The following is a 24,821-nucleotide window of genomic DNA, read 5'->3' on the forward strand; positions in this document are numbered from 1 at the left end:
ACAAAGTGTGTCTCCTTTCGAAAACACTTCCAGTGGCATTTATTTGTGTATTGATCTCAAGAAGCTCTGGCTACAATACAGGTCCTCTTTCAGCATGAATGCTTCTCTTGAGACTATTTTCCAGGTGGGTTTTTTTTTTCCAAACACAGATGTATAGTTGAGAAATCAAATCAGCAATGCAGCAGACAAAGGGAAAGGCTTCAAAGGGTAACCCATTGCAACGGCTCAGCAATACTTTTCTCTGTGTCTTTGTCTGGACATCTTAAGGCAAAGATGCAATTGCTCTCAGGAGAGAAGAGCCCTTCTTCACCTGCTCTTTCTCTAAAAGTCTAATGCACATCCAGAAGATAAGAATGATGCTCTTAGAGAGAAAACTAAAGTGTAGGTTGCTCAATTTGAAAGGAAACAATCTCTTTCTCCTCCTTTTGTTTTAAGCAGAGATGGGCTTTAATAAAACAAGGTTGCTGGGTGGGAAGGGAAGTGTCCTCCCTTATTTCTGATGAAAAGATGGCCATGTGAGCTGGCACTGACAGGCAACAGTTTCCCTCACCTCAATGAAATCTAACTGTACCCTTCCCGGGTGTTCTCTCCCTGCCAGGAGAGAACTGTCCGTTCCGTGCCATCTCTTTGGTTTTGAGAAGCGGTTTGAGGCTGAAATGGGGCTGCATTCAGGGAGTTAAAGGTTAACTGGGCACAATGGAAACGACAACTGTGAGCTCTGGTCCAAGGTTGTTTCTTTTCAACACGCGTTTGTCTGAACAGTGGCAGAGAACAACCCACGTGGATGAAGGTGGAAGGACTGTGTGAAGCGCTGACACTTGTGATTATTGCTGCCGTGAAGCTCCCAGCTATTTGGGGTTTAGGAAGAGTTCAGGCATCTGAAAATGCATTGTCTTAGTGTTGGCAAGATGAGTATTTGGAGGAGAGTATTACAAACTTATTGTTCATTAACACAAGCTAATTAAAGCATTGAGCAAGCACTTTCAGTACTGACAGCATGCAGCCATCTACTATTTTGAGGTTTTGCTTGTTTTTCTGCCAGACCAGCTTTATTTGTGAGTGGGAACTAAGGACTTTCGGACAATGTCAGGCATCATCCAGTGGATCTGCTAATTTGTGTCTGGATTGTGCAACTCTTACCCAACCACTGTGACTAATTTTAGCTGTGCCTCGCAGGGTGAGCGCAGGATGGCTTTGCCCTGAGTACAGGCTCCAGGAGCAGCCCCCAGCACAAGGATTGATTGTAGAAGATTTTAGTATAATCATGAGTAAGGCTCATATGATGTAGCCCTTTCTTTTAATTCTGTGCAGTTACTGTGCTGCAATCAAGGGTTTTCTGAGAAGATTATAATACACTCCATTATGAGAACTCTTATTTCCCAGTAGCAGAACCTCCCCCCTTCTGTGGTTTCAGCACATAGTCTGGGGAAAAAGAGCTTTCTCCTGTTTTGTCATGGGTTCATATCTTTGCTGTTATGCTTCTCATATCTTTGTTGCATGAAGACTTTGTTTTCCTTTAATAAACTTGTTTTTAGCTCAATAAAGCACACGAGAGATAGAGGCCTTCCCAGGCAGCCATGCTGCTGCCTAACCAAGCCTGGTCTTTCTGAAGTATTTCAGGTAGGGTGGGGGTCTGTTTTTTCCAGTGAGTAGTAAAGCTGCCCTGCAATACATATGGGCTGTGTGGACTGGAGTTTTATTTCCCAGGAAAGGCTGAAGTTGTGCAAGTCAATAGTAAACCCCTGACTGACTCTGCAGTGAGGGTGAGGAGCAGGTGTATAATCTCAATTAAACTGTGGATGTGTGGAAATGTCACATCCAGGAGGAACAAAACCCTGGCCTAGCTTCTCACTCAGCAGACTGCAGGAGCCCAGTACACTCACTGCTCATCCCCCACTTTGCAGCTCTGAGGGAAGGTGAGAGCGGGTCTGGTGCTCTGTACCCCCAGAACAGGGCTTGTGAGGCTGAGTCTGGGAGGGCTTTGGCTAGCAAGACTGCAGAGAGCCTGCAAAGACATCTGAGAGGAGACAGTACTGAAAGGCTTCATGCAGAGGGGTCAAAAAAGTGAAACCAGAGTTTATAACGTGGACAAAAGTGACGAGGTTAGATCCTGATGTTTGCCTGATTAATCCAGAGGAAAATTCCCCGTAGCTCTCTATGCGCTTTGAAAGAGGCTCACCCTGTGCTGCTGCTGCCAGATTTGGCTCAATTTGGCTTCAGTGGGGCTGCTTCTGGTGAGAATAAAGCTCCAGCACCTCTCCTGAGGGTGCTGTGAGCACCTAGGCAGTTATGGTCAGCGAGGTGTACCCTCAATATGTGGGGTTTCTGACTGCAGGACCCTAGACCCAGCTGTGCAGGACTGCACACAAAACCTTTGCATAGAAGCAATGTGGGGGGGAAACCACTGCTGTAGCCCAGGGAATGAAGAAAGATGGGCCAGGGCCACGGATTTGATCTTTTCCAACCCAAATGATTCTATGATCTATGTCTGGCTGCTTCTCAGCAGCTTGTAAGAGAAGGTTTGCTCAGTCTCATCCCTTGTATTAGAACAGTTATCCTGGGGGAGTTCCCACTTGCAGTCTAGTTTGAGAGAACATTTTTTCCCCCCTTCAGTGTTGTCATTTTGCTGTTGCAGCTCGTGATTACTCAGCACTGTTCCCTCATAGCACCAGTGCTCAGGTTTTATTCCTGTGATCAGGAACTTACCAGTGTCTTTCACGAAGTGCCACGTGCATCAGCTCAGTGCCAGTGGGTACTGCCAGGGCCATCGTTCCTGGAAGTGGGGCCTTTTCCTAGTGTCAGCAGAAGCAGTTTTAACCTCTGTCCCTGGCTCTCTGCTAATTTACAGCGCTTGTTGTAACACATCTGTGCCTGCCTGGGACTGCTTGATGGAAACTCAGCAACAGGGAAAGGCAGAGGAAGAATGAGAGAAAATGCTCAGGAGGGGAAGCAGGAGAGATAATGGGCTCTGGACTGTAGCAAGAGACAGTTTTTAAGGAGGGGACTTTGCAGATGTTATGGAAAGCTGGCCCAGGCCTGGAAGGACGTGCACAGGCAAACGTTTGAGAACTGGATGTGTGAAGGCACGACAGTCCAATTGGAAGTGGAGAACGACAGTGATTAATGCAGGAGAGAAGATGATAATGAGCAGGGAGTGGGCTGGAAAGGAGTTTGCAAGTGAAAGCCAAGAACTCTGCAAACCAAAGGGCCCTTTATCTCACTGCCTCCTCTAAGGAGGGAAGGTGAAACCAGGAGGTTTCTCCATGGAGCTGGGCTAAGCCAGGGTGATGTGGTGCCTCTTGCCCTCTGCACTTGCACTGGCTCTGGCACCAAATGAAAAAGAAACGTGGGAAGCACAAAGAGAAATTATTAAAGGCAAAGGGAAGCGATTAAACCCAGCAAAAGTTGGGAAAGGGCTGCCATGCTCCTGCCTTGGCCGTTACTCCCAAGAGGTTTTGAGACATCCTGCCTAACTATCCAGCTCCATCAGACTAAGCTTGAATTTAAAGAGCTCTAATTATGCCATTTACCACCCTCTCAATTGTATTTGAATCAAACCATGGGACCCAAACAACTGAAGATAGGAGTGTCCTTAACCCAGGCTTCAGGTGCAGCCTTAACAGCTTGTACTGTAGCACCTAGGCACTGAGGTAAGGTGAGGAGAGGTTTGGGGGGAAATGAGGTGAAATGGCAGGTTCCATGAGCTCTGTGTGCTGGGCAGTGTCAGGACACCCCTTTTGTCTTGCTGTGCTGATGTTTTGTCGTTACTGAAATGAAGGTGGGGGGATGTGCAGTGCTTTCCCAGCCTGTGTCGGGCTTCTAGGCACCATTACACAGCTAACAAGAAATAATGTCACTGGAAGAAATGCTGCTGTTTAAATGACTTGCTCGTGGCTTTGTTTCAGCCCTTACAACATTGCAGAACTAATGGCCAGTCACTAACATTACAGCAATGTCCTTGTCACAAGTGAATGCACACACTGAGCTTTATTTCTGTAATGTCATCAGGCTGGCAGATAACGAGAAGGAAGAATTTTTTTGCCTGTAAATTGCAGCACATGTTTAAAATCACAAGCAGAAAACAGAGGAGCTTGTGAATCACCTCACTGACCAAGGATTTACAACTCTCAGCACTGGTCAGAGCAGGGAAACATGAGGGTGATGACAGCTGTCTGCATTCTCTGAACAAGCTGTAGTAGCAAAATGAGAGAGGGAGGAAAAGAATGGAAGAAAAAGAAAATAAGAGAGGAAGAAATACATCAGTTTATAAGTCTAAAGCTACACAGAGGGATGGGAGCAGGAGCTCTCTGAGCCTATGCTGGCCCTGGCTGGAGGCTCTGCAGAAGGGCTAGAGCTTGGTTTGGTTCAGATGGGCATAGGGCAGGTTGGCCAGGATGGGTGATGTTTGGGTGGACACGTGGCAGGTTGGCCCAGTGGCCAGGAGGGCTGATCCAGCACTCCTCCATGTCCCACCATGGGGAAAGGGATGTGACAAGGGGCTTGGCTGGGACTGTTTAGACACATTGATCAGGGCAATGGGCTGTACAACCAGGAAACCACACAGGAAAGCAGGTGGAGAACCTGGCTTCTGGCATCTCCCCAGGCTGCAGGGCCAGGAGGGACGTGGTGGCTGTCGGGGCACTGTGTCAGGCTTTGTGGGACCATCTGCCTGGAAATGTGACTGCTGCTTCAGAGCAGGGCAGCAGTTTGGGATGGCCCTTAGGAGCAGCCAGTGAGGGCTGTGAGCCAGGTACCTGCTCAGGAGGCATAAAGAGGCTTTTGGCTGAGCTGTGCAGGGCCCTTGGGTGCCTGTGGTCACTGCAGCCCCTGTGAGCTCTGCCTCCCTCTGCTCAGTCCCTCTACTCAGTCCTGCCTTTGTGCAACTTTTGAGCTCTCAACCTTTCTGTTCCTTTCAAATACCTCTGAAGTTTCCCACTGGCATGTTTGAATCAACGTTCCCCTAACACACCACCCTCTTCCCACCACCTTAGCCTTCCAGCCTAACCAGGCTTTAGCTCTGAACTCAAGAGCCAAATAACAACAGTGCTGTAAGAGCAGCTTGGAATTGCTACGAGCCATAAGTCAAGAGCAACAATTTAAAAAACCAACAGCAAAAAACCCCAATCTGTTTTCCTTAGACAAGCATTACAATGTCATTAATGCTGCCTTCATTTGCTAAGGTCTTTTCCACTCCACTGAGCTTGCAATGTGCCTGCTGTTAGCTCTGAGCCCTGCACACCCAGGCAGGGAACAGGGGCTGTGAGGGCTTCACTAGCTGCTTGCTTAATGCTTAGTTTCACTTGAAGGGTCTCTGCTGTGGTGTTTGCATAGAAATACTGCAGAGATGTGGTTATTTATTAAAGCCATCTGTTTCCATTGGCACAAAGACAGCCCCTCACAACATTTCTGCTGGGCTCCAAACTCTTTGCACACCTGGCAGCGGCCGTACATGTGAGCAGATCCAAGGGGGCAGCTCCTGCTGTTACAATCAGCTCATGCTAGTTTGGTGCAGGTATAAATAATGCCCTTTTTGTCTGCTGCCCTCTCATTTCTCATCCTGCAGCCTGGGAATAGCACAGGAATTATAACCAGGATGGAATTCAAACTGACATTTCTACAGCAGTTTATATTGGTCCTTCTGTTCGAGCCAAAGCCTTTTGTTTGTGTTTGGTGCAGGATGAGTGTGGCCTTTAACCCTCTGCACCACTGAGTCTTATTTACCTGCCTTTTAATGAAAAGCCAGAAGAATTAGAGAGTTGGGGGAAAACCCAGCATGGAACAGTTCCCACATTTCTCTCCCCAAGGTGGTTTGCTCTGGCTTTCTGGGGATCCATTATTCATAGAATGCCCAAATGGTGGGGGCTGGAAAGGCCTTGCAGAGCTCATCCAGCCCAACCCCCTGCTAAAGCAGGTTCCCCTCCATCAGAGGGCACAGGAACGTGTCCAGGTGGGGTTGGAAACCTCCTGAGAAGGAGCCTCCACACCCTCCCTGGGCAGCCTGGGCCAGAGCTCCCTCACCTCAGCACCAAAAGAGTTTTTCCTCCTGTTCCAGGGGAACTTTTTATATTCCAGCTTATGTCTATTACCTCTTGTCTTGTTGCTGGGCACTACAGAATAAAGTGTCTCCCCATCCTCTTGACATCCAGCCTTTGGGTACTTATAAGTGTTGATGAGGTCCACCTTCAGCCTTCTCTTCTTTAGGTAAAACAGCCACAGAATTATTCCCCAACTGTCAATCCATCCCCATTAGCTCCTGACCCTGCTTCTAGTCTCTCACTCAAAATGGGTCTGCCTGGAGAGAGTGAAGGAATGCTTTAATGGTGAGTGTGGGCTTTAGTGGGTGCTGTCTCTTAGATCTGGGCTCTGATTTCTTTTTCACCCCCCAGGAAGACCAACATGAACCCCAGGACCCCAAATTCCAGAGGCAGGTTTCCCGTGTGGCGGTGAATCAGCATGAGCAAGGTGCTGGAAGTGGATGGAGAACCCCAACTGCCTGTTATCCTTCGCCGGGTAAGTGCCATTACCACTGTGCTGTGTCCACACACAGCAAACACCTTGCTGCTCCCAGGCCAGGGGGGGCAATAATGGAAGCCCTGGGCAGCACCAAATTCGCTGTGAGGCTGAAACCACTCATCTGTAATCAGGCAGCAAAGTCAAACTTTTGTTTAATGGTACATCCAGACAGTGAAGATAAGGCCAGTGTAACTGTGCTAGCAACAGCGATACAACAGCATGACACAGCCTGCAGCTGTTTGTGGCCAGTGGCACGTGCAGCCAGGCAAGGGGCAGCCCCCACACTGCCAGCCCCCTGCTCTGCACCCCACAAACACTTGGTGATTTTTTGCAGCTGTTCTGTCTTGCCCTCAGCCCTCCTTCCCACCCCTGAGAAGCAGCCTGTGAGTCTCACGTTGCAGTGCAGCCTGGGGCAGGGGCTGCAGGACACGTACCTCACATGGCAAAGCCCCTTTATCATCCCCTCGGCAGTCACTGGCAAACAGCAGTACCTTCAGGCAGCAATTCAGCAGGACCAACTGCAGGGGCTTTGTGAGGAGCCTTCACACTCCAGTCCTTAGAAAAAGAGCACAAACGGTGCTGGGAGCAGGAGCCAGGGACCACGGCACCCATCTCGGCTCACACCACAGCTATGAGTATTTATTGTATCTGCTCCTATTTTCTTTTCCTGGTCCAAAGACTCTGGATTTCCTTTGTATAGCGTGAAGCCACCGCAGCAGCAGAGCTGGCCAGGGACTCCTCTCTTGCTGCCCTGTATCTGTGGGGAGTGAAACTTTGAGGAAATCAGTGTGTTGGTCACATATTCCCTCAAAAAGCAGCCTGTAGGGTAAGGGCTCAGCAAAGGCAGATGGCAATGTGGTCATGGCTCCCCTTGAGAGAGGACAAGAGGATAATCCTCCCTGTTCCTGACCCACCTTGTGTGTACACACAGCACACACCTGTGTTAGAGGAACTAGTACTCTGGTCTGTTAGAATCAGGTTCTTGGTGGCTGCCACAGGCTTTTGCATCACTGGGGTGTCCCCTGGGAGCACGAGGGCCCTCCTCAGCTGCCCAGGGACACCAATACAACAGAGCTTGGCTCCAGCCAAGCGAAAAAACAAACTGTGAAATACAAAATATGTGATTTAGGTCAGATAAGGCACTGAGTGACAGAAGTTTTCTCTCCAGTTGTGCTGTTAGTGCAATTTTCCTGTGCTGGATGTGGGCCTGGGAGGCTCTGTCAAAACAGCACCTTCTCCTCTTGAGCTTTGGATGGGGAGCAAGGCCTGCTGCAAGGCTGCTCATCTTTGGCACAGGACAAGCATTGGCTTGGCTGCTGGGGAGTTAAAACGCAGCCAATAGCTCTTTGCATTTGTTCACCTTCCAAACAGAAAAGCACTAATGTGATAGCACAGATATGTGGAGAGCAATCCCACTTTTAAGATGTGCTACAATACCTTTGACTCGAAAAAGCCCACAGCCTGGGAGGACCTGTGCAGGAGTGAGTGATGGTGGAAGAGCTATCAAATGTCCAGGTCAGCCAGCATCAAATTGATATTAAAGTGCCCTGGGGAACACAGCCCAGCAGAGCTGGGCTCAGCCTGTGCCCCAGGACAGGCCAATGCCACAATGGCCCTTGACAAAGGACTTGCTGGGATGACAGCAGCGACTTCCACTCCTGTGAACGACTCATTTGTTCAGACCTGCTGCTTTCTCCACAGGTCTGTAAGTGGTTTGCAGTGACTGTGATGTTAACCCAGCTTGGATAAAACCTGCCTCAAAAGTTGCTGTCTTTAGGAGGAAGAGGTATTTCCTCTTGAGTGGCTGAGCTGAACTGCTTCTGAGCATTTCTAGCCTGGATCAGTCCAGTCCCTAAAGCTTTTAAGTTCTGCTTCCCTTTACAGCTGTAATAAGCCTGTGGTAGATCACAAGGTCATTCTCATTTTGTTGTTCAGTTGTTCTGACTGTTCAGAAAACAACCATGAGAGGGATTTATTCAGTTGGGGTTTTTTTCCACCTCAGTTGCACAGTTGTAGGGAAAACCCCACTGACTCAGAGGCCCTGACTGGCTGAGGTGCAGGTGAGAGGAGCCCTGGCATGGCTAATAGCTGTCCTGTTTGGCATTAGCACCCAAGACAAACTGTGGGCCAGGGCCACCTACTTTCTGATTTCCTATGAACCTGCAGAGGTTTGAATGTACACACATTCCCCTCTCCTCTGAGTAGCTCATGAAAAAAAGCTTCACAACTTTTGTAGCAGGCAGCTGAGCAGAGAATCAAATACACCACTCTATGCTCTTAATGCTTCCCCAGGTGAAAAAAGAACAAAACCTCTGACATTAACTTCCTGACATCCAGGCCCAGCCAGCAAGATACCACGAGTCTCCTGGAGCCTGAACTCTCAAGGATATGGAGAAGCCAATTCAGTGCCATGGTTTATTCTGAAAAACCCAGATGCTGGCAAAGTGTGTCTGCTCCCCTCCAGCTGTACAAGGGGTTAAAGGCCAGTCAGACTCTAGTTGTGGATGCTACAGCTCTCTACCATCACAGCAGCCTGCGGTGCCACATGCTCAGCAAGATGCCCTGGACCAAGGTGATTCTTCCAGCACTGATGCTTTCTCTCTGAGGTGAGTGTTTCTTGCAAGGGTTTAACTTTTTATAACAGTCTTTTAAATGAAAATGACACCCCTCACCCCACCCTCCCCCTCAGTGTTCCTGTCATGGAGATTTTTCATTGCTGCTGTAACCAGCACTGGAAGGAGAGGGAAGTGCTGATGTCCTTCAGCCAACATGTATGCCACCAGCATGGCTAGGGCTAGTGTGTTAGCAGCACTGGAGAAAGGGCTGGAAAATGGGCCTGGGGGAACTCCTGGAAAGGGGAAACATTTTGGAGCCATTGCTGCTGCACAGCCCAGCCTGTGGAAGGGGCTGAGCACAGAACCCCCTGTCAAACCTGCAAGAGGTAACAAATTACTGTGGCTCAGAAATGAAAAGGTGCACATCTTCATCAGGATGCATTTGTGCCTTGAGAGAGCTGCAAAAAAAAAGTATGTGAACATTAAGAGCATTTAAGAAATACCACATCTCTCTTTTCCTTACCAAAGCCAGAGAGTCAGCCAAATTGGTAACCAGTTTTACAATCTGTCCCTGCAGTTTGGGGGAGATGATTATTTTTGCAGTTAAACAGCTGCTGTCCTTCCTCAGCAGTGAGGGATTGCAAAGCCCTCAGTGGACAGTGCAGAGATATGCTTTTGAAAATGCCAGTGACTCCCACTGCATCCCCAGCAATGTGCAGCATATATAACCCAGCACAGATGGTGCAATACCTGCTCTGGAGGATGCTGACCTGCCAGTGCACTGAGTGCAAAACCTGCTGCTGCTCCTTAGCTACACAGTAACGAGAAAATTAATTAGCTGGGGATAGATTTGGATCTGTGATCCCAGCACCATCAGTCAGCTTGGAAGTCTGATTATTCTTTAACAAGCAAAAGCTCAGCTGTAATACCATGGGTACACACACACACACACACAGATGGCTTTGACAGAGTCCTTCATACTCCAGTCCTCTCGTGTCACAAACACAGCAGGTCAAAAGCTTTACTCATCCCATCAGAGCTCCAAAGCAGAGCTGAGGCCTGGGGAGGCTCTGCCCAGTGTCCTCATGGACTCTGCACAACAACATGCCCTTAGCACAGAGGTCAGAAGCGGGCAGGCAGGAGAGGCAGCAGGACAGACCATCAGCATGGGCACCACTGGGGCAGATGTTCATCCTCAGGTCATCTCCCTGCTCTGAAGACTGAATCCTGTACTGTGACATGTATGTAAGCAAAGCTTTGGTGTAAATTATGGACTTGGGCATCCAGGGAACTGCTGGAGCTCAGCTGTGCCCCTGTCCTGGTGAGCCCCTACTGCTGCCTCAGGGCTGGCCTGGTCCGAAATACGGCCTAACGACCCCACGAGAGCAAGGAATCTTAAACTGGGTTTCTTTGGTTTTGGCTTCTGTTTTATGCAACACGAGTTTGTAGTAGCTGGCTGAATGCTGGAGGAGGCTGAAAACAAACCACTAAATGAAACAGGCTGACTATCAGCTACAGGCTGCAGTGGTTCCTGCCCATGGAGCTCTGCTCTCCGAGTGCCGCCCGGCAAGCAAGCCAGGGCCAGGAGCATGGTGTGGGGACATGGACGTGGTTTGCTGCTTATGAGAAGGCTTTTTGGTGCTCTTGCTCCCAGCACAGGTGCTGAGCGAGTGGTTTTGTCAGTGCTTCTTTGGTTTGGTACGCATCTTGGGCAGTGAACGTGGCTTGTGCTCTCCCTGACCAACCCTCCTCCCTCCTTCCCCACAGCTCACGTTTGCAAACAGGGAGCAGAAATTGTGGCAAACAGCAGCTTTGTCCTGCAAAGCTGGTGAATGTGGGTAGGAGAAGTGTTCTTCCAGGGGAGGTTTTACATTGTAGGTCAGCTCTCCCCAGCTGTGCCGGTCCTCCTGAGGTACTTCGGTTATGCACTTACAAGAGGCTCATTTGGGCAGGCAAACCCTGGCACGGCACAAATGGCCTCTCCATCGCAAGCAATAATGTAAAGCAAGAGAAAAAAAGCTCAGCTTGGGGTGTTGCTGAAGCAGGAGGCAAATGTGAAGCCGTGATGTTCAAGGTCTGAGTGAGTCTGGTCCTGCAGAAGCCTTTGTGCTCGCAGCTTTGCCTCTATCCTCTGTCTCCCTTTCTCCCAGAGCAGAGCTCTTTGGTTTTAGCTGTGATTTCTCATTCCCTTGTCTGTTTCCTAGCAGCTGTAGGCTGCAGATGCACTCAACAGCAGGCTGGCCATGGCTCCCCTCACCAGGCACCCACGGGACACAAAGGAAAGAGCAAAAAGTCAGTGTCATTGCTAAAAATGCAGCTCTTGGCCACAGATTCCCCATGACCTGGAGCCTGTGCCCATGTTTTTCAATCCAAGGATTGGCATCACCCCCAACCACAACCTGCTCCAGGTACCACAGTGCCATATGCCCCATTTTCTTGGTTCTAGCTGTATTTTTGGGCTGTCTAGAGATACACAGCTCAGCTGTCTTACCTGCACAGTACCACGGGGGTTCTGGAGACGGGACTTTGCCTGATTTCAGGGATGAAGCACTCGCTCCCTCCACACCAAGGAAGCAGCAGGGGCTCAGCCCTCTGCAGTGGAGCAGCGTGTGGCTGGGTTCCCTCCCCTCAACCTCCCCCTGCTCTGCTCCCCCATGCAACGCTGCTGCTGTCACTCACAGGGTCTTTGGGATAAGGTGTCTGTCTGGAGAACTCAACTGTCTTGGACTGTGGGCAGAACTCAGAAACAGAAAGCATCTGAAACCCACGTTTCCCAGACTTGATCCCTGCCAGCACCTGCAACGCTGCATTTCTGTCAGTGCCGAACCTTCAGCTGCTCCTGCATGGTTTCATTTGCTTCAGGTGGGTGACACAGAGGAAGGGGGATATTTCCAGGACAAGCCTATGTTTTGGTTCCACACCAATGCCTTAGAGTCCTGCCAAGCTGGAGCCCACCCCATGCTCAGCCTTGGGAGGGGGGGAAAAAAAAACCAGAGGAGTGAGACCGCTCTGAGGAAAATGATTTAAAATGCCTTCAGATGCCTTTTCACTTCTTTTTATTTAATTCCATAAATATTTTCATAAGGCTCAGTGTCTTTACAACACTTTTTTTTTTTTAAACACTTCTTTTTTTTGTTTGTTTTGCTCTGTTTTATACACACAACTTTGACACTTGTTTGACAGGGTCAAACAGTCCAATAGAAACAAAATAATCAACCTGGCAAGTGCGGATCAGCTGGGTTACCAAAATCCTTTGTTTTTTTGTGGTTTTTTCTGTTGTTTTTTTTTTTCCTCTTACTGTTAAAACCCCCAAAGCACTAAAATATCAGTATTTGGCTTCAAACTAGAATTTTAAAAACCTTTTTTTTTTTCTTTTTTCCTTTTTTTGGTGTGTTTTGTTTTAAATTCTCTGCTACAAGTCCCTGTGTCGCCGTAGTGCCTTTCAACCTCCTACAGCCTCTTCTTTTCTTCTTTAAGGAAAAAACAAAAACAAGCTCAGTGATGCCATGCAGAACTTACAATAGCTACTAAATATACACGTTCCCTGAAATGTAGCTGCAATGAAAAGATGACAGAGCATAAAGAGAACAAAACCAGAAACCCAAAGCACCACAGTGTACTATCAAGAGAACATTGCAACGGATGGCCTGTGCCCATCCAGAAACTGAAACAGGTTTCCAATATATTTCTCTATGTATTATTTGTTGTTGTTCTATTTACAACTGTTAGATGCACCTAGGTTGGTTCTTGGTTTGAGTTTTGTTTTGTTTTGGAGAGGGTGGGGAGGCGAAAGTCTTGAATTTAGATCCTCTGTTCTAGTGTCTAGGTCAAGGGGTAATGCATGTCATTTACCTAGGGAAGAGGGAATGGTTATTATATATATATGTATATATATATATTCAGCCAGAGAAATACCGTAAACATGTCGGTTTGTTACAACTCTCGTCTCTGCATATGGAATGGTAAGTGGGCTCCTCCTGTCTGGCATTGAAGTGCAAGTCTGTGTCAGATGCTGGTCAGAATCACCCCCTTGGCATCTGCTCTCGGCTGCTCCCAGGGGCCACCCCGCTCCGCAGCGCCAAGAGCCACGGCAGGGAGGGCAAAGTGTGGGGGGAGGCCGCCCCGCTGCTGGATCTTCGCCGGGACAACGCTCCATCGCTTGCAGCGCCTCGGGCAGTTTTTTGGAGGGGAAGGGCGTTGTGGAAGGCCGTGCCCCAGAGCCAGGCCCCTCTTCCCTCTGCTCTGCTCTGCCTGCCGCCCGCCCTCGGCGCCACCGGCAGTGCTGCCTGGTTTTTGGCTTTCCGTTTAAGAAAGAAGCTGCGAGTCCAACAAGTGGCCTTGTCAGATCAAGCGAGTCTTGATTTGTGATGCAAATAATGGTGTGGCGGTGGTGTTTCTTTTTTTCCTAGTGCTGAATATTTAGGAAGCATCTTCTCATAAAAATTATGGATGTGTCACTCTCACTCTCTGAGGCACAAAACAGTAAATGAACAGGCTTAACTAACGTGCTTTGTTACTCTTTTCCTTTTCTCTAAGCAATTAAAAAGGCAAAGGAATAAGTGACATTTTCATCAGGTTGACAACAGTTTGTAATCTCTCTCTCTTTCTCTCTCTCTCTCTCTGCATCTCTCCAGCCATTCAGAAATAGTAAAACATCATCTCAGTTCCCAGCGCTGAGAACCCACCTCACTTTAAATACCCATTCTGTCAAATAAACAACGTGCTACAGAGTCAATAGTGAAATCTGACCATAAAAATGCAAAGATAGATACAAAACAAAAGAGCATAACAATAATTTCTGCCAGAAAACCCAGGCTGCTTCCTCTTGGGGATTCCTGATGCTGTTTTGCTGCTGCCTGACACAGAGGGGCCACCCTTCCTCTCCAACACACTGCTCTGGCTTTGCTGTTAATATTGACGGTTTCTAGATTACTGAGATGATTACTTTTGTAACTCAAGTAAAAATAAATACAGCCACTGCCTTGTAACATGCCCTGAATGGAAACAGGCTCTGTGGAAACACTGAAATCACACTCTCTGCTCTTCCCACTCACTTAGTAGACCCCAAAAAAATAAGAGAACACCCTCCCCCCCTCCCCCCAGCATCCCCACACCAGTTGGTCTGGGGTGCTTTTTGGTGTATCAGACTCAAAAGAAAATGACAAATATCCTGATCAATCATTTCTTCCCATGGTTTTTTTTTTCAAAGGAGCTTGCAGAATAGCTCTGCAAAGTTTTTAAGTTCACCTTCTAAATCAGGTTCAACAGTCTCATTTGCCCTAGGAAAAAACCCAAACCTTCAATCCTCCTACGGCACAGTGATTTGTTTGACGAGCTTAACCATAAGCTTTTGGATGTGCAAACAAATGTACTTAAGGCTGAAATTGTAGGACGTGTCTTTAAAACAGAGCTATGAATCTCTAGAGGGAGAAAAAGAGAGAGAAAGATACCTGGAGGGTTTGGCAACCCCTCCAGAGGCCACTGACACACCTCTGCAGAACCACCAATGCCCTGAGATTAAACCCATCACCGCTTTAGATTAGGGCATCTAAGAGTGGGCTAAACTCAGCTCACATCCTTCTCCTTCCTGAAGGGCAGCTCTCGGTGCCTCTGCAGCTTGGGTCCATTGAGGGGTGGGGGCAATCCTCCCAGTTCCTGAGGGAATGATCCTTTGCTAACGGGGGCTACCAGTAGCTCAGGAGGCACGTGCCCAGCTCAGGCCTGGCTTCTGGGGTCACTGCTCCTGCACGAGACTGTGGCCAACAGGATGGGACCTTAGTTCCTGAAGAAAGAAAACTGGCCATTTATGGGAGCCTAAGAGCCAATTTTCCTCTAGCTGGGATGGAGGGCATGAAGCCATCAGGTTTTTATAAGCTATTATCTTTGCATGGAAAACAAAGATAAGAGGAGGCTTTTCAGAATCGTGGTCTCAGCTCACAAAGGAAAGAAACCAAAGACAAACTCACAGAAACAAAACCAAGAAGCCAAAGAAATAAAAGCCCCCGGTATAGTTTTTCTCAGTCTCGCTCTGAGTGTGAAGGAATCACACCAGATGGAGAAAAAAAACCTGCTTAAAAATGCAACAAAAATTAACTGAGGAGAAGTTAATTTTTTCCTCTCACTTCCTGAACAGCTGATACCCCTCTGCTTGTTCTCACCTGCCCACAACAAAAGGGTTAAAAGCCAGAGAAATACTGCGCAGCAGAGCAATGGTGCACAAGGGAGCACATCCAGACAGGCACGAGTCAGACGGAGGATGCAGGACGGGACGGGGACGATGCTCTCCACTGAAATGGAACGTCGGGGACAGCCAAGGGAGGGACAGAGAGGGAGGGAGAGGGAGCAGCCACCTCCCAGCGCTCCAAAAAAAACCAAACAATCCCCCCATAAATAAACCCAAACGAAATATACACCAATGTAGTCCACGAGGAACTTCCATGACGGATTCACACAAGCGAGAAAAGCGTTCTGGGATGCTGATGGCCACTTGGATGAGGATGAAGAAGAGGGGAGGGGGAAAAAAACACCCAACAAAAAGCAAAAAGATGTCCAACCAATGGAGTAAAATGAAAAAAAAACAGTCACATGATCAGAAATCATTGGTGCTTCCTAGTGTCTAGTAGCAGATTGCTTCCCAAAAACAACAACAAAAAGTTTTTGGTCCTTCTATATATATACATATATGTATATATATTATTATTTTTAACCTGTGTGTATATATATATGTATATATATATTTAGTTGCAACAGTGCTTCTCCCAAAAAAGGTCCATCTATAAATATAATTTCATTTAATTTTATTTTCTTAAATTCTGTTTTAGTTCTTTTAGTTCTCCATCTCTCTAGGTATTATTTTTTGAATGGTGTTAACCTGCTGAAGTTTTGCCAGAATGGTGCCTGGCTGCGTCTGGGTTCGGTGAACTCGAAGACCTGGGACTGGGATATGCCATCTGTCACCATGTATTGTCCCTGATTTAATGGATCCTGGGGTGGTGGGTAGGCTGGAGGAACCGACTTGGAGTAGCTCACACCTGCATCGATGATTGGGGGGAAAAAGAAACAGATCAGTCAAAGTGCAATTGGGTCAATCGTCTTTGTTCGTCATGCTATCGCTTCTCAGCGCTCAGTAAGCAGGGTCCCAGCGACAGGGAGAGCGCTACAGACACGGCACGGCTACGGAGCTGCCTGAGCTCAGCGCGGAGGCCACCTGCCCTACACCACGAGCTGAAGCTTCGGAGAAGCTCCCTGACTCTGAGTTTTGTCTGCCCTCATGGAAAAGTCCTGGGTGACCTAATGAAGCCCAAAGGTGGCTGAGGCCATACGCGGCATCGACTTGGGCAGGCGAAGGCTGACAACCGCGTCCTTTGACGCACATAACGCTCCTTCCAAACTCCTTCTCCCCCTCCCTCCCAGCGAGGCCCAGAGAGCAGCTCTGCCCCGGCGAGCAGCCCCAGGCAGAGGCACCCCGAGGGCCTACACAAAGGGCAACTCACTGTTTGCTTTAGGAAACGTTGTAGGACTTTTCCATAAGGTTCGTTTTCCATTTACCAGTCTGGTTGCAGCCAAACACGGCTGCACTCAACGCAGAAAAGGCTGATTCTGCTCAATCCAAACCGCTGGCAATGGATGGGCTGGCAAGGCTACACTTCCAGGCTCTAGCTGTGTAATTCCCACATGGGTGAGTCCTGGCTCGGGAGCGGGGTGAGGGGGTGCTGCCCTGACAGCCTTCCCGCGGAACGGGGCAGCTTCGGCAAGCTGGGTCCTACGCAACCTCTTGTAAAGGATGGTGTACAAAGGGCAGCTCTAGGGGAGTGGAAGAGAAGGGAGGGTGCAGCACCACCAAAGTGCAGACTACAGGGAACAGTAACACGGCTACTTCTGTACTCCCTTTCCCCGCAACGCCACTGATGAGGGATAATCCCTCCTTCAGCCTCAGGGCAGCGTGACCGGCTGGAAACCACAACTCCAGAGAAGGGCAGGAAGGAGAGAGGAGCAGGGCTCTGAAGCAGGTTGCAGTAAGCTCTGGCCATCTCTGGATCCCCTCTGCTGCACGCAGAACTGCTCTTCCTTCTGCGGGGAGGGCAGCCCCGGGCGCGTGACGGGTGCGGGCTCCGCGAGGGCCATCTCCAGGCCACCGCCTCCCCTTGTTTTAACCGCAGGAGCGGTGTCCTCATCTGGAAAGCGGGCTGGCATCTCACCCACCTACCTCACAGGAGGCTTGTGAAGCTAAATTAATTAAAGTTTGTAAAACACTTTGAGATCCTCGGCTGGGAAGGTGCTAGAGAAGGCAAAATACGGTGATTAGCACCCAGGTACCACAGCAACGTGTGTACAAGAAATGCGACTCTGCATTCAGCTCCCGGCTCCGACCCACACACAGACACACGCTCGGCAGGCCGGGCACGCCAAGGCTGCACACGGGCACGTACTTACAGGCAAAGGGAAAAGCCTCACAAAGTGCACCCACGGAGCTCAGCGGACAGCTTTGATAGGCTGCTGCGTTACAGTTCGGGACCTCTTTCAGCTACGAAGCTAAGGCTTTAGGGTGGCTTTAGGAAAGAGAATTAATTTGCTTCCCCTTGCTGTAGAATTTACCAATCAAGGGCTGTTCAGATCCTCAAAAGGCTCAGACCAAGTGGAGATACCCTCTTGAATATGTCTAACTGATTTCTCCTCTGCAGCAAATACCATCAAATCACGCCGCGAGCTCTGTCCACTGCAGGGAGTGTCCCGAGAGCTTTCCTCACAGTGGACACAACTTGCTCCGTGACTCGTACCTATTAACCTTTAACATATTCATCATGGTTCATATTTCAAACTTGTTAAGAAAAGAACCAGCTGGAGATGTTCTGCATTTGTGTCTGCATGTAAGAGAGGGGCTTATCAGCAAGTGTTCTGCTCCCTCTTTCCCCAGCTGCCCTCTCCCGCAGCAGGCCTGCAGAGCAGCGTGCAGCCCCACAGCCCTTGCTGTCCTGGGCTCACACCTGGACCCAGACAGTTTGAGGACACCCCAGACAACTTCTGCACCATCCTTGCTGGCAGTCCCCAGCTGTTGATTTGAATTAACTCCACTAAATTACTTCAGCCAATGATGCTTGGTAAGGGCAAAGCAAAGGCTTAAGCTGTCTCTTCCACTGCTTCTTTTCCCACTGTCCTGGCTCTGAGTCGCCTTGCTGGAAGGCAGGTCAACGTGTGGGCCATGTAATCAACTGCAGAGACTGCTCTGGAGGGCAAACATCAGCCCTGAACCCCTACAAGAGTGTAGACACTCCCCTGGAGGCCATCAGCCTTTAGTGTCTTGGCCACTTTTCCCAGCAGATAGTGTGGAAAATTAGGATCTGTGGGCAGCTGGGATCTGGTACAGATACACGGCTAGAGCTGGGAAACTTATCTTCTGTCTGGTGAGTGGTTGGACTTGATGATCTTAAAGGTCTTTTCCAACCAAAATGATTCTCATTCTGTCATCTCCAAGTGACCCCAAAGGACCAGGAATGACTTCAAAGGCAACTAGTCCTTGTGCCATCAAGGTTACTAATTAATGTTCTACAACACAGAGGAGCTGGGAATCTAAAGCTGCTACTAAGGGACACACAGCAACTATTTCTAGCTTTGGGAGACCTTAAACCCACATTGCTTTCATGACATGGCCCAGTGTCTTTGCATCCTGTGGCTGCAGAGTAGCAGTTGGCCTTGTGATGCACCCAGTCAGTCGGCCATGCTGAGCTGGCCTGAGCTCTTCATCATCTCTAAACCAAGTTGTGAGGCTGAACTAATGCATTTAATCATGACACAGAAACACCAAGAAATCTCTTGGATCAGCAAAACATTATGCACTTGGAAGGCTGCAGAAGCAGAGAAACAACAGTCTGGCTGAAGTCCACTGACACTGATGGAGTCACACTGCAAAGGACATAATCCATAGTCTATCTTCTCCAGAAGAGAAAAAGGCAGACTCCCCTGGCCAGATCACTAGCAAACCCCATTGCAGTTCTTTCCACAAATAGCCTTTTTGGTTCAAACTCCTGAACAAATGTCTACACTGCCACCTCCCTCAGTAACAAACCTCAGACTCTCATTCTCTGGGCTGTCTGTGTGGCCCTGCTCGAGGATCTGGGCACTTGGCTTTAACATCTAAGCTGGATGGACGTCAAAAGCTCCTGGCTGCTTCTACTTGAATAAGCAGCCAAAGGTTTGCATATTTATCATATTTATCAAGTGGCCTCCCCAGCCTGAATGACCCAGCCCCTGGATCTCCATGGCATGCATAATCCCCTGTGTTTGTGGGCATGCAATTCAAAACAGGCTGATAATTCTGTAAGAAGACATTTTTCTGGTGAAACTGTGACACAAAACTTTGCCATAGTTTGAGGTGCCCCCAAGAATGGCCTTTTTGGGGTTTTGTTTGGGGGACATACCCACATTCTTGACACAGGAACTGAGGATAGAAAGGGAAGAGTGAGATTCACCTAATCCTCAAATGCTGAGAAAGAGCAACTCTGGGAAGAAAGGATGGCAGGTTGGTATTTTTCTCTTCTGCTCTGAAGTGGTTTGCTCATCACAACCAGGAGCCACTGTGCAAAACTGTCTCTTGAGGGATTTTTGGTTCTTTTCTGATATGCAAAGTCATAAACTCTACTGCAATTCAACAGGAAGAAATGAGCAAAGCTCTTTTCCAATGCGATTTGGGGCCAAGAGAATTCAGAGCACGAAGGGAAAGAATCAATAGATGGGTAATGATTTCTAGACAGAGCTGCTGCACTGCCTTTACAAGGTGTGAGAAAGCAGCTACAGGCCAATGACCAGACTTGGAGCTCCTTCTGCTGGTTCATGCATAATTCTGCACTGTAGCAGGAGAGAAAGGCTGCAGCTGCAGAGCAAGATCGTTCAGCAGGGTGGGGGTGGTGGAAATCTGTTCAGAATGAGAAAAAGAAAACTCCAGGGTTTATAATTTGGCGAGACAAAAGTGGTGAAGAGAGAGGCTGCACTGTCGGGTGAAATCACAGCTTTTTTTAGTACTAGGCAACGTCACTTGGAATCTTTCAGATTTCTCAGCTCAGAGGAAAACAGAGAGATTTAAAGCTAAAGTCTCTTTTTTTCCCTTTCCAGTGCTTTTTTTTTTTTTTCAAAGCATCTCTTCTATTTGAGGTTACAACACGACTTCAGCAGCACTTGAAGGTTCAGGAGCATGCTAGTAACTCGCAGGACACGTGCAGACAGACCCAGTCATAGTAGAGCAGAACATAACACGCACCTTTCCAGAGGGAATACAAAAACACACACAGAATACACCCAGATTTGCCTACACATAACCACGGAAACTTGCCTTACAAGCTGTTCATTCCATCCTCAGCCTCTTAAGATTTTAGCTTGTACTTTCATCAGGAGCTCTTTCATAGGCTTTTCATCTATCTAGCTGTCTAGATATCACGCTGTTTGTTAGCTAGAGTTGAGTGGGAGACACTAAAATACCAACATCTGCTTTCTCTGAGGACTGAGTGGAGGCTGCTGGTGAGCAAGGAGGCAACACTGCACTGAGGAACCCTCCCATCTTCCTCACACCTCAATGGCACCTGAGCCAACTTGCATCCTTCAGGAGCCATGCTCAAAAATCCCCTACATCCAGTTTCCTCCTGAATGTTGTAACCCACACACAGGAACATAGCTCAAGGACACTGATTGTTGTATGCTGAATTGCTCCTGCAACAGCAACAAGTTGAAGTTCAGTAAATAAGCAGTCATGGGTGAATGGGTACAGCCTTTTGCCCTTCTTCAGCACGTCTCAACAGAGGATCTCAAAGCACTTCACCACTGTTCCCTTGATGGCTGTTATTAGAGTTGGTGAACTACACTGTGTCTGCCAGCAGTTCTGCTCCCTGGCTGCACACCTGGTTTTTACACCCAGAGGGGTGGATGGCAGCTGTGAGCAGGAACTCTCTGCCTCTGCAGGCAGACTCCACGGGTTTACACTTCCATGCTAACCACCCAACTCCAATTCTGACATCCTCCCTTCATTCTGGAGGAATGTAAGGGGTGCAATAGCTATGGCTCTTTACACAGCTGAGGGTTTTACTCAATGGCCTGGCAGAGGCAGGTACTGCCAGGGATGGTACCGGTCAGGAGGACATGATTTAACTCCCTTTTCTAACCACTAGCCTAACTTCTCTGTTTTGGAGGAAGAGGGAGGGGTAAAGGGCTAACTGCAGCTTGAGAAATGCAAAAAAAAACCAGTAATCTTGTGTCCTGGCTACACCACAGCCAACCATAGTATCTACCAACAACACTGAGGTAACTGAACCTTCCTGAGTCTAATCATCAAGTCTGTTACTGCAACCTGATGTCATTAGAAGGGACGTTATGATAATGATTCCTCACGTGACAAGGAAAAGCTAAGTGAGGCAAGATGGAATAAATTATACTGGGGCTTTATCAATCAAAGCCAGGCTAAAGCTAATTTATCTCATCTTGTATTTTTATAGCCTCCCTCTCCTCCAGCATCCTGTACACTGCCAGCAAAGACCACTCCATAGGCTCCATTGATAGGAAGGGATGAGTCCATCCATCACTGCCCTGAAATGCAGCCTCTTCTGGGTAGCCCCACTGCCCCTCACCTGAAACACCTCACCAGGCTGCAAGCACAGGAGTATCTGGGCTGACAACCTTATTTCAGTTGGAATCTCAATATGAGGCTGACCCGACATCTTGGCTCTTCAAATGAGGACAAATGGCAAACCCAAGAGGTTCATTTCACATCTCCCCAAAAAACTTCCCTGGAGAACATGCTCAGGAGTCTGTGCCCATTACCAGGTCACTGGTACCATCCTTAGACATCTCCCAGAAAAGACTTCATTCATGATTCGTCTCAGCTTGCACATCTGCCTGGAACTCAGAGGGTACTTCTGACTCCAGCAGGGTCAATAACACCTCACAGGAGAAGCCACCTCATCAATGAGGCAAGTGCTGCAGCCCTACAGCAGGACTCCTTCTGTCTGGAGGGTAGGGGTAGGGTCTGTAGGTTATAAACAATGGGATAAGCTCTGTGATTTCTCTGAATCTGTGGGGAAATACCACCCAGAACACAACTAGCTCCTCACCTATGCTGTGGGAAGCTCTAACAGTGACCCCGATTATCTGAAAATGCAAATGACCCTCTTTGTTTTCAAGTGGTTGGTCTGCCTGTTGTTCAGTCCCCCTGAGGCTGTGCCATCCTGTGTGAGCAGGATGAGAAAACATGTCAGGGCCACCTCAGTCTTGTTAGTAAAGAAGATGCAATAAAATCAGCTCAAACTCTGTAGAGAGTCATGGGAAGTATGTACAGAGCTGGAAAGACCTGTCCTCCAAGCCAGCATGAGGAGCTAACACACAGTCCTCTCCTTCTGGAACTAACACACAGTCCTCTCCATGGGCTGTGCACACTTGCTGGGGCAAAGCTTGAAGCGCAAAAGTGTGACAAGTCACAGAAAAGCTGCTGGGTGGTTGGGTCAGGGGGTTTATGACATAGTTTGCCCTGAGCTCAAGTGATCAGCAAGGAAGAAATTAACAGGAAAATCCAGTGACTCAGAGGGTGTTTTACTGCAGGCCAAGGCAGTTCATGCTGGCTGATGATTTAGCCCCTGCTGGTGCGTGGCTGAGGATTTTATGGGCAGAGTTAATGACAGCATCCTTCTAAGCTCAGGGCCAGGGGTGATGATGACTGAATATCTGTTTCCCTCCTTCTGCAAGTCCCAGAGCACCAGGCTAAGGACTCCTCTGGGCTGGTGAAGCTGTGGTACAGTGCAGAGGAGAACACACAGGACAGAGAGAAGGTTATGAAGGATCTGGCTCATAGTGTGGGTCTGAGGAGCTCCCCTGGGGTGGGAAATCCTCCTGCCTGGCACTAAGGTCACTTCTTTACATTTAGACAGACGTTTCCTTTTCAAAAACAGAAACATTAGTGGGAAATGGTGTTTTAAGAATAGAATCTCCTTCCTTGGCCCTGGAACCTCCAATCCCCTTGACACCCCTGGCTGACACCTTCCAGGAACATGACCAAAACCCCCTTAGGTGTAAATGCTGTCCTGCATGGGGACAGATGTGGGCACAGCTGGGGATCAGAACAGTAACTGAATGTTTCTGAAAGCTCCAAGTATTAATCCTTGGAGGGGAGATTAAAAGTGGCCATCAGAACAGAAGCCCTTGATGGATAAAGGCACTAAAGGAGCCTTCTCTTTTCAGACACTTAAAAATGGAGAAAGTACCCTGGATAACCCTGTGTCTATATTAAGGATGGGCTGGAGATCCACAAAGGATCTATCTTCAAGGGAACTGAAGAGTTGTTTCCCCTGCTTTAGTCAATAATGAGCACAATTTTGGAAGTGCAACTCGATGCCACCTGGATGTTGGTGTGTCAGTGCAGGCAGCAAAGGTCCTCAGTGGTACCTGGACCTATCTGCAGAAAGGTTGCACATTGATTGGCTGTAGCTTCAAAAGGGTTGTGGGGTTTTTTGTTGGTTTTGCAAGTCAAGACAAATACATTTCTCTGTTACTTTACTATTTCTAGGAGACACCACGCTGAATTCTACTCCCAGTTACCACACTGACACTGAAAGAGGCTAAAGGGCAGTAACCAAGAGGCAAAATCTTGATCAACTGATGCAGAAAGAAAAAAAACACCCAGACAACAAACAGCCCTTTTCTCTATCTGCTGGTAAGGTGCACAGCCAACACCACCCACTTACTTTATGTCTTATGAACTTAAAAGAAGGCCAACAATTGGTTTAATGCTGTCTTAAGGCACCTGGTCTAATGTCATTCCATTTTGCCCAATCCCATAAGCAGTGCAGATCCTGAATTGTGTATATTGCTGAAATGTGACCTTGGGCACCATGAAATCGCTGTGGATGGAGGCCTGGCAGTCCCTCTGCAGCAGCAGGAGCCAGGAGCATCCACAGGGGCTGACTTGTGCCCCACAGGGCACCTACATTTGGGGCATCAGAAACTTCTCAAAGTTCTCAGAGTTTTGTTCCCTTTTAAGGAACCTGGACAAAGTTTCCATCAGCTCAAAAAGTAGTTTTAAGGTCTCTTCTCCTGCTCTCAGCTGATCTCTCAGCCTGTCTCATAGTTTAAAATGCTTCCTTTTCAAGCACTCAGCTCCCCAGTAATGCTGCTGAGAGGTGTGGTACAACAGGGCAGGAAATAAGTGACAGCTTATACTGTTTGAAAAATGGTTTTCTGCTTCACCTCTAACAAAGTTGATTGCATTTTCCATCTCACCTCCTTCACGGCTTTCCTCTCTTCCTTAAGTATTCTGTGACAAGGAAATTACCATGGTTTCCCTTTTAAAAGGTGGAAGGAACAACTGAGATAATCTAGAAACAAGTCTGTAATAGGCATCCACTGACACCAGCAGGGCTCTGGATGTGTCAGGTTGGGCTGATGAGTTGTCAGGCCCTGCCGCAGCACTGAGACCTGGCAAACTCCTTAATTTTAAATGAGTAGATCCCAGAATCCCACAGTGGTTGGGGTTGGAAGGGATGATCTAGAGATCATCAAACCCCTGCTCAAGCAGGTTCCCCTCACTCAGGGGGCACAGGAACGTGTCCAAGTGGGTCTGGAAACCTCCCAAGTAGGAGCCTCCACACCCTCCCTGGGCAGCCTGGGCCAGGGCTCCCTCACTTCAACAGCAGTGGAACTACTCCTGCTCCTAAAACAGCTTCCCTGCTCTCCACATGTAGCTCCAAACTCACTGAAAGCCCCTTCCAATGCCACTGTTGTGCT

The 24,821-nt window shown here is 48.4% G+C and overlaps 1 protein-coding gene and 1 long non-coding RNA gene across 4 annotated transcripts in view; one reads left to right on the top strand and one right to left on the bottom strand.

Annotated features, from left to right (window-relative positions):
* The window catches only part of LOC133626601 (uncharacterized), a 48,317-nt gene that overhangs the window by 15,158 nt on the left and 8,338 nt on the right, over positions 1-24,821 (top strand). For 2 of the 3 annotated variants that reach the window (XR_009819663.1, XR_009819661.1), the window contains exons 3-5: positions 6,387-6,510; positions 8,851-9,119; positions 23,605-23,751. This is a non-coding gene — a long non-coding RNA (uncharacterized LOC133626601). Of the gene's footprint in view, positions 1-6,386; positions 6,511-8,805; positions 9,120-23,604; positions 23,752-24,821 lie in introns of all 3 variants that reach the window. The other variant, XR_009819662.1, reaches the window with a different exon arrangement.
* The window catches only part of ARHGEF9 (Cdc42 guanine nucleotide exchange factor 9), a 196,573-nt gene continuing 187,602 nt past the window's right edge, over positions 15,851-24,821 (bottom strand). Inside the window, exon 13 of the mRNA XM_062006749.1 lies at positions 15,851-16,099. Coding sequence (XP_061862733.1) covers positions 15,918-16,099 — 182 coding nt within the window. The 3' untranslated portion in view covers positions 15,851-15,917. The remainder of the gene's footprint in view (positions 16,100-24,821) is intronic.

The sequence above is a fragment of the Colius striatus genome, chromosome 13 (genome assembly GCF_028858725.1).
Source record: "Colius striatus isolate bColStr4 chromosome 13, bColStr4.1.hap1, whole genome shotgun sequence".
In the NCBI taxonomy this organism is placed as follows: domain Eukaryota; kingdom Metazoa; phylum Chordata; class Aves; order Coliiformes; family Coliidae; genus Colius; species Colius striatus.